We start from the raw sequence: 14,725 nt of genomic DNA on the forward strand, positions 1-14,725 counted from the left end.
GAATCTGCCTTGCAAAGCAGGGGACACTGGTTTAATTACTGGCCCAGAAAGATTCCACATGCTTCAGAGCAGCTAGGCCCATGGACCACAACTACTGAGCTAGCTCTCTAGAGCCCTCAAGCCACAGCTACTGAAGCTGGAGTGTCTAGAGCCCAGGCTTCACAAGAGAAGCCACAGCAACAAGAAAACCCCCCACACTACAACTATATAGAGTAGCCCTTGCTCGCCATAACTAGAGAAAAGCTTATGCACAGCAACAAAGACCCAAAGCAGCCAAAAATTAAAAAACAAGAAAAATTCACAGCTACAGAGGACTAGTGGTTACTAGCAGGGAGAAGTGTAGAGGGAGGTGCAAGATATGTAAATGAGTTAGTGAAGTCGCTCAGTCCTGTCTGACTCTTTGTGACCCAGGGAAGCCCCAATTAAATCCGTCAATGAAGTGAAGTGAAGTGAAGTGGCTCAGTCGTGTCTGACTCTTTGCAACACCATGGACTGTAGCCTACCAGGCTCCTCTGCTCGTGGGATTTTCCAGGCAAGACTACTGGAGTGGGCTGCCATTTCCCTTCTCCAGGGGATCCTCCCAACCCAGGGATTGAACCCGGGTCTCCCACATTGCAGACAGATGCTTTACCATCTGAGCCACCAGGGAAGCTGGTCATAAAACAGTGAGGATACCATACATGATAATACCTGAGGATGGATAAAGTGAGGAGGAAAGAAGGAACAAGCATCAAAGAATCCAATGTTTAGAGGGATTTCCCTAGTGATCCAGTGTTTAAGAATCCACCTTTCACTGCAGGGGATGCAGGTTCAACCTCTGGTAAGGGAAGTAAGATCTCACATGCCATGGGGCAAGTAAGCCTGCCTGCCACAACTAGAGAGCCTGCGTGCTCTAGAGAATAAGAGAAACCCACGTGCTGCAACTAGAGAAAGCCCCTGTGCTGCAATGAGGAAGACACAGCACAGCCAAAAAAAAAAAAAAAAGAATCCAAAGTTAAGCATTTTACAATCCTTAACAGACAAGGAAAGGGAACAATTAATGAAATAGAAAAATGAGGCATGAATGATATTAGAGAAGGCCTCATTGATGGGCTTTTGGATGTTTTCCAATCTTTTCTAAGAAATATCCTTGTATGTACTCATTTTTAACATATTTATCAATCTCTGTAGGATAAATAACCAAAAGTAGAATTGATATGTAATATACAGATCTCATTTTGAATTTAGAAGTGTTTACTCTGGGAAAAAATTGCTTCAAAAAGCCACCAAACATAGATAGCTTAATTAACCATATTAAATATGGTATTTGATAAGAATGGTTAAATAAATTTAATATACCCCTATAATGTAGTACACTGTAGCCATATAAAAAGAAAGAGACTGTCAATATATTCTGATATGGAAGAGGAAAGGGTAAGACTTGCTTTTCACAATTTTGAACTATTTTAATTTTGTGCCATTCACATGTATCATTTATATTAAAAATCTTTTTTGTACCTCTACACTATACTTTAAAAAGTAACCTAAAAGATCAACTTGCCTTTTATTTCTGAGAGTCACACCAACAGGATTCTGATGGACTTCAGCATACCTGGGTCTTACATTATGGAAACACCCAGTTAGATGTTGGATTTTATTAAATCATAATACTCTTACAATTGCTCTAACTGTGGCAAAGGTCTGAATACATGAAATTCATGCTCATCTGGAGTTCAAGATATTTTGGAATTAATTTTGCCACTTTCATTATTAGTGAATAAATCTACTTCAGTCTGTCTACTTTAGAAATGTCTCCAGGCTTACCCTCTCACCTCCCCTAAAAATGTCATTGAGGATATACTGAGCCATGTCAAGTCTGAAGACATTTATTCTTCCAATATAGGAAGTAGTGATGATCGTACAGTTTTTGTTTTCTGTTTTTAAGAAGGGCAACATAGAGATACAGGTGTGACTTTTAAAAATTGTATCATATGCACTAAGCTACACTAAACTAATAACTTCCATTTCCTAGAACTGGATAGCCTATTTTTGAATAACAGTGAATATGGATTGTTATTCACCTTACTAAGAATAATGGTAAATATATTCTTAAATCTGTTTTCAAAATTGAAAAAGAAATTTAGAATATGGAAGAATTAGCTACCTGAAGATGATTCTAGCTTTCCTACTACTAAAATTCAGTCTTCATCCTTGTAAGGATTTTTATATGAATTCAAGTGAAAAAATGAGCTGAGAGGGTAGAATATGACTCCAGAAGAAGACTGTGTCAAGTATAGTCATATACAAACATTCAGACTTGACTCCACCTCCCGCCATCTATGTGCTCTTGCCCATCACGATTAGCATAGGATCATGCCAAGTAGAAGACCACAGGCGACAGAACACTGGCTTAGGAGTTACACCCTGTATTTAAGTCCAGATACACTCACAGATTTTATATGATATTAGGCAAGTCATCTTTGCTCTATGGGCTTCAGATTTGGACTGTGCAAAATGAGGAACAGGTCCAAGGTCCCTTTTCAGCATTAACTCCCTTTGCATCTAAGTTTGGTGGCTAAAGCCTCTGCATTTCCAAGTGACAGAGGTTGGGTGGAACTATTGGCCACAATCCTTCATCTCTTCCAGCACCCTCACTTTTGCCATGGCTTCAGTGTGAGCAGAGTATATTTCCCTACCTCTTGATTTGGGGCTTGGCCATGTGACTTCCTTTGAGCAACAGGATATAGCAGATGTAATACAAGTAGGGGCTCAAAAATGTGCATTGCTTCTTATTCCCTTTTAGTTAATGGCTTAGAACATTTTATAAATGTTTACAACACAGCTCTCTCAATAGCTAGGTCATAATTAGGGTAACCCTACATCCCAGTTTTCCCAGGTCGGTCCTGGTTTACATCTGATGTCCTGGTGTAATGATTTAGGTCTCTTCACTCCCCAAAATGGGATGATTTAGAGTATCAATTACATAGTCACCACAAAAATAAAAACCTCAGTTCATCGTGAAAATTCACCCAGCTAATCCACAAGTTAGCTACAACAACAGCTACCCTCTTTCCCGAGCAACCATGCCCACAGTGCCTTTTCTGGATCATGGGGATTCCTGGGGTGAGGAAAGTGTAGCCAGTATCCCTTCTTACTCTACAAGAGGCCTACGTTCCAAGTGGTTCCCTTCTCCCTTCAACCTTGAGAAAACCTAAAGTCACTCACAATTAGAAGAAGCTGGGGGACTCCCAATATCAACTGTAGTTTCAAATAAACATATGCCATTTCCCCTATGAGATAAAGCCCATGAGTTATTGCACAATGTGTTTGTTAACAGGACCATGTGGTATACTTTTTATCATCCAGTCAAAAAAGCCCTAGCCTGTGGACATAGAGAGTACATGCTTTTATAAGACAGCTGGCAAGATCCTAGCTATTCATAACATTGACATCTCTCCCCTTATGTCCCAATAGGCTCAGGTGAGAAATGGCAAGGAAGCCGACTCCAGGTCGTGAGCCTACCACTGGTAGGAAATAACAACCAGACAGTCCCGGGAGGCCTCACTTTGGAGAGCTGGTACCTTCAGAGCTTGCTCTTCCCCATGCTGGCACGGAGCATGAGTACGCCCTCTACAGGAGTTCCGGGATTGTCTGCCATCTTCTGCCAGAGGCGCTGCTCTTCCCCTTGCGAGTCCATCCAATCCACGTTCTTCCCATGGCTCACACCTAAAGAAGCGAAAGGGGAGCATTATACTTTAGAAACGAAATGTTTTCATCTTCTGGACTGATACCTATCAAGCTCTGCTGAGCAGAAAGACCTTCACTGGTTTGTTCTCACCATATCTAGTGAGTGATGTTAGCATGGAATACATCCTTTGCAGGCGACATTACTCTCTTCTGCCTAGGTGATGGGGAACAAATTATGATGGCCCTGGGGGCTTGTTGCTTACTCACTTTGGTAGCTTAAGTAGAAAGCTGGCTCATCTCGACTGAGTTAACATGTCAGAAGAACAGGCTGAACTGGGCTCCAAGGCTCTCCCTTTTGAACGAGGCCACTTCTGTGAGCTGGGAGTTGTCATTTTAGTGGCAGAGACAGCCTGAATCTATACATAAGTAGAGCATCACAGGGGTGGGATCGTTTTCTCCACAGGAAAGCCGACCCTGTTGCATGCAGACTGTGGCTGGTCTAGTATTAGGATAATGAAAGTTTGCAGGGCTGCACCTGCTCTGCTGCTAAAACTTTCCCAATTCACTCTGGTATAGTTGTGTCTTGTGGCACCAATTCTGCGTTTCTGTGACCTGTCTGAACATGAGACATTATTTTTTAGGGAAAAACGGATTTCCTTTCAGTTCAGCCAGTGTTGAGTAAAGGCTGCAAGCCCTGGACAGCACTGAGAACATGTCGAGTTGGTCTGGGAAGTCCTTCGTGGTGTATTGTCATTGTCAGAAGCACGTATCACCATGGTGGTTGTCTCCTAAGCAAATCCTGAAGTAAGGCCCAAGAAAGTGGTTGAAATTCACTCAGACTAAAGTGTAAATGATATTTTATAAGAGGTCCAAATATAAGCATTATGCACCCCAAACTTCTAGCTGAAGGATACAGAGTTACAGAGTACTATTTTTAACAGTGAACCGAACCTTGGATAAAGGAATAGAGCATCTATAGAAATCTCGAGAGTCAGCTAAGCAGAAATTACAAATACACCTATGACACATTACACCTGTAGGAACCACTCCTCTGCCCCATGCTGAGTCAGACTATCTAAGGGTACCCTAGTCCCTCACCGCTTCCAGAATTCAAACGAACTCCTCCCAGAAAGATGTTGCTGGAAAAGGCCTCCTTGTCCCAGATGGTAAGTTCTAGGCAAACATGCTTTATATCCTGGGGATGCAGGCCACTGAACATGAAAGTATGATTCCACTGAGGGTTCAGACTCTTTTTTATTACCAGAGTTTTGTGCTTGGTGGCTTTGCTATCATCAGGGAGCAGGTAGCTGCAGGAGAAAACACAATCAAGTCATCAGTGAGACAGTGAAGCAGAAAAGGGCATCCTTGCATAGTCATTTCAATTTCCCATAATTCCTGGTGTGTACATGGGTGTGTGTTTGATTTTCTTTCCCAGCACCTTATATGCTTACATCTGGGTTGATAGAGTGGAACGGTTTATTATCTCTTTTAAGTGGGGGCAAGAGTAGAATGCCCACACTCTCCTTTCTAATCCTATTGGTCCTTCCCTCATCTTGAAATGAAAATACCTCCTGTGGGAAACACTCTGTAATAATGTCATGCCTCCCATCATCACTGGCTCACCTCTGTGGGGACGTGATGCCAGGATGAACACTTCCTGCCATGCTGACAGGTTCCCACCTTAAGCGCCTGTGTCTCTTGGCTTCTCCAATTAAGGACTTTGGTGCTCTGTGAGCCGACTCAGCTTACATGCAGGAAACTCTGGATTACTGGGAATTTCATGTCCCTCAGAACAACCCTCAACCACTGAGTTTTAGAAATTGGTGAGGGGACTTTTCTGGCAGTCCAGTGGTTGAGACTCCGTGCTGATATCACATGGGGCACAGATTCATTCTTCATCAGGGAACTAAAATCACAAATGTTGTACAGCACAGCTAAAAAATAAATTGAAGTAAAGGAAATTGGTGGATGAGTCTCCCAGCTTTCCTGTCCCTTGAAGGGACAATCCTAAGGTATATTTCAAAGAGTTGCTTAACACTTCATTAGTGGAAATGAGCCCATTTGACCACAGTAGGAACTTGCCTAGTAACATTTTTATCAGCTTCTCTCTCTTCCCTGTCTCATTTTCCTTACTCTGTTTTTGATCATAGTACCTGATGAGTCAGGCACTTTTGGGAAGGAGACTTATGGATATGGAGTTAGTACATCAAATTAACATGAACAATACCACAAATGATCTTATAATAAAGAAGACACATTATGACACTTGAGATTTCATTTCATGTACCAAACAGATACTGCTTATCTCCCAATATTCATTCTCTCTCCTATTTGTCTCCAAAAAAAAAAAAGTCCTCATTTTTTCAGTTAGGCACAAGATTGTCCAGAATAAAGACTACATTCCCTAGCCTCCCTTATAGCTCATATAGTCAGGTGACTAAGTTCTGGCCAATGGGATACCTTACCTTTAGTGTTTGTTTCCATACAAAGACTGCTGTTTAAGACATTCTTATGTTGGCTCATGGACCGAGTATTTAAGGTTATATGTTATACTATTAAATTTTATAGAAGGGACTATTCTTGCTCTCTCATGCTCTTTAAAAAAAATTGAGGTCCTTTTAAAATCAGCTCAATGGTTAACTATAACTAGGGACAGAATTTACTAGAAAGTTACTGGCCTTAAAAATACATCCTTTATTTTCTCTTCTTTCATACATGTTCAACATGATAAAGTAAAAACTGTTTCAGAAGAATGTCAAGTCATTTGTGCAAGGGCACAATGAGTTCATGAGCAAGGAGCCATCCCCTCATCCCACCAGTGAGCAGGAAGAGGCCTGAATGGGGTGGTAGGGCTGGGGAGACACATTTCAATGGCAAGATCCACATAAAACCTTTCTTCTGTACTTAATCTTACTGTGAGGAAGAGTCAAGGACAGATGGCCAGGAATTCAGGCACACACACTCACCAGCAGGGAAGACCCAGACATCTGGCTTCTCCTTATTATCACCCTTACCAAAGCTAGAAGTGTAAGCATAAACGTTTGACTCATTTCCTCATGGAGGAAATTACACTTTTCTAAGGAGGAAGGGGGAGAGGAATGATACTGTCATCTGACAAAGAATTAACCTCACAGCGGGCATCACAGGAATTTGTTTTACATTATGTAGCGTGTGGTACTCTGTGAGAGCAGGGTCCTCATCTTATATTGGGAACTGCAAGACTTAACTGCTTGGAACATGCACATTTATGTGCTTGTCTGTATGGATGAAAAATATCCTTCTGGTTCTAGTTTTTCTGATTAGAAGAGAAAAATCTCAAAAAGAAATCAGGAGGGATTTGTCGTTTGGGTTACTTCAAATGGGTAAAATGCCCATCAAAAGAGATGTATTCCCTCAAGACACTGCCTTAGGTTCCACAAAGTGGGCACAAATGCCCAAGAGTCAGTCTTGGAGCTTCTCCAAGGCGCTTCCCAGTGGATATCTTGAGCGATGATGCTCTGGCATCCCCACTTTTTACAATTTCCCCCAAGAGAGAAAAATCTCAAAGATCCAATATTTTGGTTGTTGTCACATACTGCCAGCACCAAAAGATAGCAAAGCACAATACAAGAATATTACATGTAGAAAGCTAAACTTTTTCTTCCTTTGAGAAATAAATCTCACAGGAAAATTCGCCAGGCTTGAGGGTAAGAGTCATGGGAAATCCTGAAATATGCTAGAATAAGCAGATCACTCTCGTGTTGTTTGCAATGTAAGCACCAGCACTCAAGGGGAGCACTTTCCTAGCACACGTTTAGAATTAAGAACAAGACAGAAACCTCACAGCCACCCCTGCCTCCTGTTTCATCTCTCACTAAGTATCATTGAAAATGAGCTCAAACCAAATTACCCTTTCACAAAGCTATCAGAAGTGCCTCCTGATTTCACTGCAGTCAAATTCTTTGCCTCTTTGATGAACACTTCTAGGATTCCTCCAGAGATGATAGATGGATCCTTCTTTTTTCCTCGTTTAAAGGTCTTCTTTCCTGCATCAGTCATCAGAGACAAACAGAGAGAGATGAAGGGTGGGAGGGAGAGAGGGGAGCGAGGGAGGGAGAGGGGGTAGAGAATGAAAGAAAAAGAGAGAAAGAGAATGAGGGAGTGGGAAGAGAAAAGAAGGGAAGAGAAGAGAGATAGATCATGGGGTCCATTTCAAAACTGACAAAGACTACAAAGATTTATTTCATTTGGTGAGTGAATGAGCTATGTACATTACTGTATATGTTTCCATTAATTCACTTGAATGTTTTTTACCCTAATGGAATCTTTCTGGATCTATCGTTCATTTGTATTTGTTGAAAAAAATAAACAAGTTAAAAAAAAATACTCCCCTAAATCGTAAAAAGGAATAAAACAGAAAAGACCCCAAGAGCTGCCTGGGCCACATCCCTGCTCTCCATGAGAAACAGCTACAATGAAAGCCACACACATGTGCCAAGGTGCACATAGAGAAAATTCCATAACTCCTGCCTTGGATATTATAGTCAACTCCACGCCTGGCTAGCTCTAAAGGCTAAAGCCCAGGCACAATGACATTTCAGGGTGAGAGAAAACACTCCCCACACCACGTTTTTATTCTGATGAAATACTCTCAACATGAATAATGGCCACTGCCGCCACCACCTTTATTTAACAGCGTTGTAAGCACTTTACAGGAATGAACCTATTTGATAGTTGCAGTATCCCTATGAAGTGAGGAAACTGAGGTCAAGAGATAGGAAATTACTAGCAAAGGGTCACCATGACAAGGGTGATATGAACAGAAAGATAATGTATGCTGCCTGTAGGAGTTGAAGAAAGAAGGGCAAGAGTGATTTAAATGTGGACTCCATCTGGAATTTTCCTTTGTATTCTGTGTTCCAGGTTAATTTCTCTCTTAAGATGCCCTGAGTAGCTATGAATCTCATAAATGTAGACAGCAGCTTCCTATACCTCCCCTCTTAGCAGACCATCCCCCATTTCTGCCCCCTTCCCCGACCAGGGGAAGATCTATATACCTTAGACCTTCAAGAAACATGTATCAACATAAAGGTTCATTTCTAACTATGAACTCTGTCCTTTTCTTGTAACAACCCTTCCCCATATATCGCATGTGTGCATGCAAAATCACTTCAGTTGTGTCTCTTTGCAACCCCATGGACTATAGCCTGCTGGGCTCCTCTGTCCATGGGATTCTCCAGGCAAGAATTCTGGAGTGGGTTGCCATTTCCTCTCCAGGGGATCTTCCTGACCCAGGGATCGAACCCATGTCTCATATGTCTCCTGCACTGGCCGGGGGGGTTCTTTACCACTAGCACAACCTGGGAAGTCCAATATACAGTATATACTTCTCAACTCTCCATAAAAGACAATGATACTTAACCCTTTTCACTTGATGTGAGTTGGCCAAAGAGTTCATTACAGAAGATGTTATGGAAAACGCCAAATGAACTTCTTAGCTAACCCAATAACATAGTCCACCCAATCCGTGCTCCCTACTTCCACACTTCTAGAAATGGAACATCACTGATCAAAGTCAATGATTTTTTTCCTCTACCTTGAAATTGTCCTAGTGGAGGCATCAGTTTCTCTTCTGGTGGTATGTAACGTAACATGACTGTCAGCTCTCCTTTGTACTGAAGGCTAATATCAGCAGCACATTCCACCTGGCCAAGAGGAGACAGGTAAAAAGAAAAATTCAGAATGCTTATAATTGTGCAGCCCATGTTTGAATATACAATATTTACTAGGTGCCGTAGATGTGACAATTTATTCCACTTGAATTATGTTGGCACTTACTGGTTTAAGAGCTGCCTCAGGCATGACAAAAAAGAGGCTGGAAAATTCTATGAAGGCATTTGCATATAAATCCCTTCAGTCCCAGGTGACTGTGTGACCCTATAGACTGAAGCCTGCCAGGCTCCTCTGTCCCTGGGGATTCTCCAGGCAAGAATACTGGAGTGGGTTGCCATGCCCTCCTCCAGGGGATCTTCCCAAACTAGGGATTGAACCTGTGTCTCTTAGGTCTCCTGCATTGGCAGGTGGGTTCTTTACCACTAGCACCATCTGAGAAGCTCTTTAAACCTTAAAGTAAAAGGAATTTGAGAGGGGAGGTATAACACACATTTGGTGAGTCAACGGACACTGAGCGCCAGTGATGCACTGAGGTCTGGACCGATCACTAAACGTATACAAATATTTTGGGGGAATGAGGCGAAAATAAAGATCTCACTGATAACAGCCCCAGAAGATACTTCTTTCTGTCTTCCCTTGATGTCACAAGGGTTTCCTATCTCAGTGACCAAGAAAGGGAAAATAGGCATAATGTCTGATTCGAATTGGGCTGCTAGCCACCAATTCTGAACAGCTACACTGGTAATTCACATCACTAAAATTCAATGTGGAAACAGTGGCACACTCCAACACTGCTGGTGCGACTGTAAAATGGCATAGCCTCCCTGGAAAACAGTTTGGCATCTTCTTAAAAGATTAAACAATACTTGGGCATTTATCCCAGGAAACTAAAAGAATGTGTACACTGAAAAATTCTGTACATACATATTCGCTTCATCTTTATTTGTAGTAGTACAAAACTGGAAAGAAACTGTATGTCCTTCAGTAGGTAACTAGTTAAATCAACTGTGGTAAAGCCATACCACAGAGTACTACTCAGTAAGAAAAGGGAATGGCTAGTGATACCTGCAAAAAGTTGGTTGAATCTCTAGAGAATGATGCTGAGTGAAAAAAGTCAGCTTAATAGGATAACACACTATACAATTTCATTTATGTAACATTCTTGAAAAGGCAAAATAAGAGATACGGAGAACAGATTCAGGGTTGCTAGGGGTAAGGAAGAGGGTTCCCAGGTGGCTCAGATGGTAAAGGGTCTGCCTGCAATGCAGGAGATTCAGGTTCAATTGCTGGGTCAGGAAGATCCGCTGGAGAAGGCAATGGCACCCCACTCCAATCTTCTTGCCTGGAAAATCCCATGGATGGAGGAGCCTGGTGGGCTGCAGCCCATGGGGTTGCAAAGAATCAGACACGACTGACTGACACAAACAGTTGTTAGGAATAGGGGTGGCAGGAGCGAGGTGGGTGTGGTTATAAAAGACCTCGAAGGATCTTTGTGAGGATGGACCTGTTCTGTATCCTGGCTGTAGGGCTGAATACACAAAGCTATGGTGCTGCAGTGCCAAGTCACTTCAGTCAGTCCAACCCTTTGCGACCCCATGGACTGTAGCCCGCCAGGCTCCTCTGTTCATGGGATTTTCCAGGCAAGAAGATTGGAGTGGGTTACCATGCTCTCCTCCAGGGGATCTTCCCTGCCCAGGGATCAAATCTGTGTCTCTTACACCTCCTGTATTAGCAGGTGGGTTCTTTACCACTAGTGCCACCTGGGAAGCCCAACACAAAGCTACACGTGACAATACTGCATAGAAACTAATACGCATGCACACAAATGAAAACCGAGGAAATCCGAATAAGACAAGTGGATTATATCAACGTTACCACCTTGGCTGTGCCACTGCATTATAGCTTTGTCAGATGTGACCACTGGGGGAAACTGGGTAAAAGGTATATAGGATCTCTCCATGTTTTTTTTTTTACAATAGCATGTGGATCTACAATCTTCTCAAAATCCAATTTTAAATTTGAAAATTCAGTGTGAACACACCCAAAGCCTTTGTTCCGTAGGTTTCCCAATGAGACAACTGAACTTTAGATTTTTCATAAATAGGGTAAGAAAAGTAGAGTACTTCCTCAGACTTTTCTTGAGGGAACTTGACTGCTGAGCAATGATTCAAGGGCTGAGAGCTGCTCTGCTATGAGAGAGGGCAGACTGAAAGAATTCAGAAACCCCCAAACCCACAAGAAAACCCGAGGCCATTCAAACCTCAGCAAAAAGGACTGAGACTGACAAAAGGAAACCTTGCCGGACTTTCCTTCAGTTCAGTTCAGTCGCTCAGTCGTGTCCGACTCTTTGCGACCTCATGGACTGGAGCACACCAGGACCCCCTGTCCATCATCAATTCCTAGAGTTTACTCAGATTCGTGCATTGAATCAGTGATGCCATCTAACCATCTCATCCTCTGTCGTCCCTTTCTCCTCCAGCCTTCAGTCTTTCCCTGCAACAGGCCCATTTCCAGTGAGTCAGTTCTTCACACCAGGTGGCCAAAGTATTGGAGTTTCAGCTTTAGCATCATTCCTTCCAATGAATATTCAGGACTGGTTTCCTTTAGGATGGACTGGTTGGATCTCCTTGCAGCCCAAGGGACTCTCAAGAGTCTTCTCCAACACCACAGTTCAAAAGCACCAATTCTTCCATGCTCAACTTTCTTTATGGTCCAACTCTCACATCCATACATGACCACTGGAAAAACCAGAGCTTTGACTAGATGGACCTTTGTTGGCAAAGTAATGTCTCTGCTTTTCAATATGCTGTCTAGGTTGGTCATACCTTTTCTTCCAAGGAGTAAGCGTCTTTTAATTTCATGGCTGCAATCACCATCTGCAGTGATTATGGAGCCCAGAAAAATAAAGTCTGACACTGTTTCCACTGTTTCCCCATCTATTTCCCATGAAGTGATGGGACCAGGTGCCATGATCTTAGTTTTCTGAATGTTGAGCTTTAAGCCAGCTTTTTCACTCTCCTCTTTCACTTTCAACAGGCTCTTTAGTTCTTCACTTTCTGCCATAAGGGTGGTGTCATCTGCATATCTGAGGTTATTGATATTTCTCCCGGCAATCTTGATTCCAGCATGTGCTTCTTCCAGCCCAGCATTTCTCATGATGTACTCTGCATATAACATAAATAAGCAGGGTGACAATATACAGCCTTGACGTACTCCTTTTCCTATTTGGAACCAGTCTGTTGTTCCATGTCCAGTTCTAACTGTTGCTTCCTGACCTGCACACAGATTTCTCAGGAGGCAGGTCAGGTGGTCTGGTATTCCCATGTCTTTCAGAATTTTCCACAGTTTGCTGTGATCCACACAGTCAAAGACTTTGGCATAGTCAATAAAGCAGAAATAGATGTTTTTCTGGAACTCTCTTGCTTTTCCAATGATCCAATGGATGTTGGCAATTTGATCTCTGGTTCCTCTGCCTTTTCCAAATCCAGCTTGAATATCTGGAAGTTCATGGTTCATGTACTGCTGAAGCCTGGCTTGGAGAGTTTTGAGCACCACTTTCCTAGCGTGTGAGATGAGTGAAATTGTGCAGTAGTTTGAACAATCTTTGGCATTGCCTTTCTTTGGGATTGGAATGAAAACTGACCTTTTCCAGTCCTGTGGCCACTGCTGAGTTTTCCAAATTTGCTGGCATATTGAGTGCAGCACTTTCCCAAAATCATCTTTTAGGATTTGAAATAGCTCAACTGGAATTCCATCACCTCCACTAGCTTTGTTCATAGTGTTGCTTCCTAAGGCCCAGTTGACTTCTCATTCCAGGATGTCTGGCTCTAGGTGAGTGATCACACCTTTTTGGTGGTGATAAACCTTATTAGTAAGGCTGGGAAAATCACTTGAAGGTTTTATTCAGCTATCTTGCCAGAGGCACAAATGAGATTAGGTAGTGAATCAGACTATCCATTTAACATTTAATCTTATTATTCTAAATCAAGTGCCTTGTATGAGGAGTTTTCTTATTGCTTCCATGGTTTCAGGAAAGTTTAGTTTATGTGAAAGTCACAAATGGAATATTATCATGGATATTATGACAGATAAAAGAAGTCACTGGGTTTGTTTTTCTTTTTGATACTATAGCTAATGAGGGTTGAGGTATTTGCCCTTTCTCTTTGGATCTGAGTGGGCTCTGTGACTGCTCTAACTAGTAGAATATGGCAGAAGTGACAATGTGCCAGTTTCTGGGCCCAGGTCTTAAGATGAATGGCTCCCATTTCTTCTCTTGAAATGAATATTCTTGGGATTCTCCCTCTGGGAATCCATGATGTGAGGTCCACATCACATGGAGAAACCACACATAGGGGCTCTAGTTGGTGGGGTTAGATGAGTTCTTAGCTGGCAGCCAACATCAAGTGTGAGACATCCAACTGGACCAACCAGCCCAGTCAAGCCCTCAGATGACTTCAGCCTCAGTCTACCATCTAGATGCAACCATATAAGAGATCTTAAATAAAATCACCTTGCTGAGCCCAGTCACCCCCTGCCCCCCAGACTCAAGAACAATAATAATAAATGGTTGTTTTAAGCCACTAAGGTTTAGGGTAGTTTTCTATACAACAGTTAACCAGTGCAAGCTCTATTTGCTTTCAGCTGAGACCTCTGGGTAGGAAAATGTATTGACAGAGAAAAGTATATGTTCAAGTGTCACATACTATAGATATCTATACTATACTATCTATACTAATAGCATATTTGCAGAGATTGCAGGATTAAAATCACATACAAAAGAGAGTCCAAGGAGGGAGTCATCTTCAACCTGCACACAACTAACATCTTGGGGGTGTTTTTGGGTGTACACTTGCAAGGAAGTTCCAAGTCAATGTCCTCTCCTGGCATACTACCATTTTCCACTATTCAACGAACTTCTGCTCAGGAAAAAGTTGTAGAATTCAATTCAATTCATTCCATGCTACCAACACATATGGAAGGTCTCCTTGTATTGGGTTGGACAAAAAGTTTGTTCAGATTTTTCCATACAATGGTATGGGAAAACCTGAACAAATTTTTTGGCCCACCAAACAGTAATGATTCTTAAGGCATTTTGCTAAGTGCTATGGGGACACAGAGAGATCCTGCTTTCTGTGAGTTTTCATTCTATCTAGAAGGAATATACTTCATAGCAACTCTATCAATCTGCTCTTATTTAACTGATTTGTCACATGAATGCTATTTCCACTGAAGAGCAGGATGCTCTATACAAAGACCATGTATGCCTGCTCCCATCAGTTGAGTCAGCTGCATTAGTCCCCAGAGCTCTTTATGCCAGGCATATTTGTGGCTCTAATTATATAACTGAATGGCACAAACTGAAGAGTCCCAAAAGACAGCTGCTACTATAAAAATGAGGTTGACCAAC

At 42.2% G+C, this 14,725-nt stretch overlaps 1 protein-coding gene across 2 annotated transcripts in view; it reads right to left on the minus strand.

The window, feature by feature from the left end:
* Positions 1-1,234: 1,234 nt before the first annotated feature.
* The window catches only part of SYTL5 (synaptotagmin like 5), a 116,912-nt gene continuing 103,421 nt past the window's right edge, over positions 1,235-14,725 (minus strand). For both annotated transcript variants that reach the window (XM_040266318.1, XM_040266317.1), the window contains 4 exons: positions 9,242-9,350; positions 7,556-7,691; positions 4,765-4,973; positions 1,235-3,705 (listed from right to left, as the gene is read on the minus strand). In XM_040266318.1, the coding sequence (XP_040122252.1) occupies positions 3,563-3,705; positions 4,765-4,973; positions 7,556-7,691; positions 9,242-9,350 (597 nt within the window). In that variant the 3' untranslated portion in view covers positions 1,235-3,562. The remainder of the gene's footprint in view (positions 3,706-4,764; positions 4,974-7,555; positions 7,692-9,241; positions 9,351-14,725) is intronic.

Source organism: Oryx dammah, unplaced genomic scaffold (genome assembly GCF_014754425.2).
Source record: "Oryx dammah isolate SB20612 unplaced genomic scaffold, SCBI_Odam_1.1 HiC_scaffold_23, whole genome shotgun sequence".
Taxonomy (NCBI): Eukaryota; Metazoa; Chordata; class Mammalia; order Artiodactyla; family Bovidae; genus Oryx; species Oryx dammah.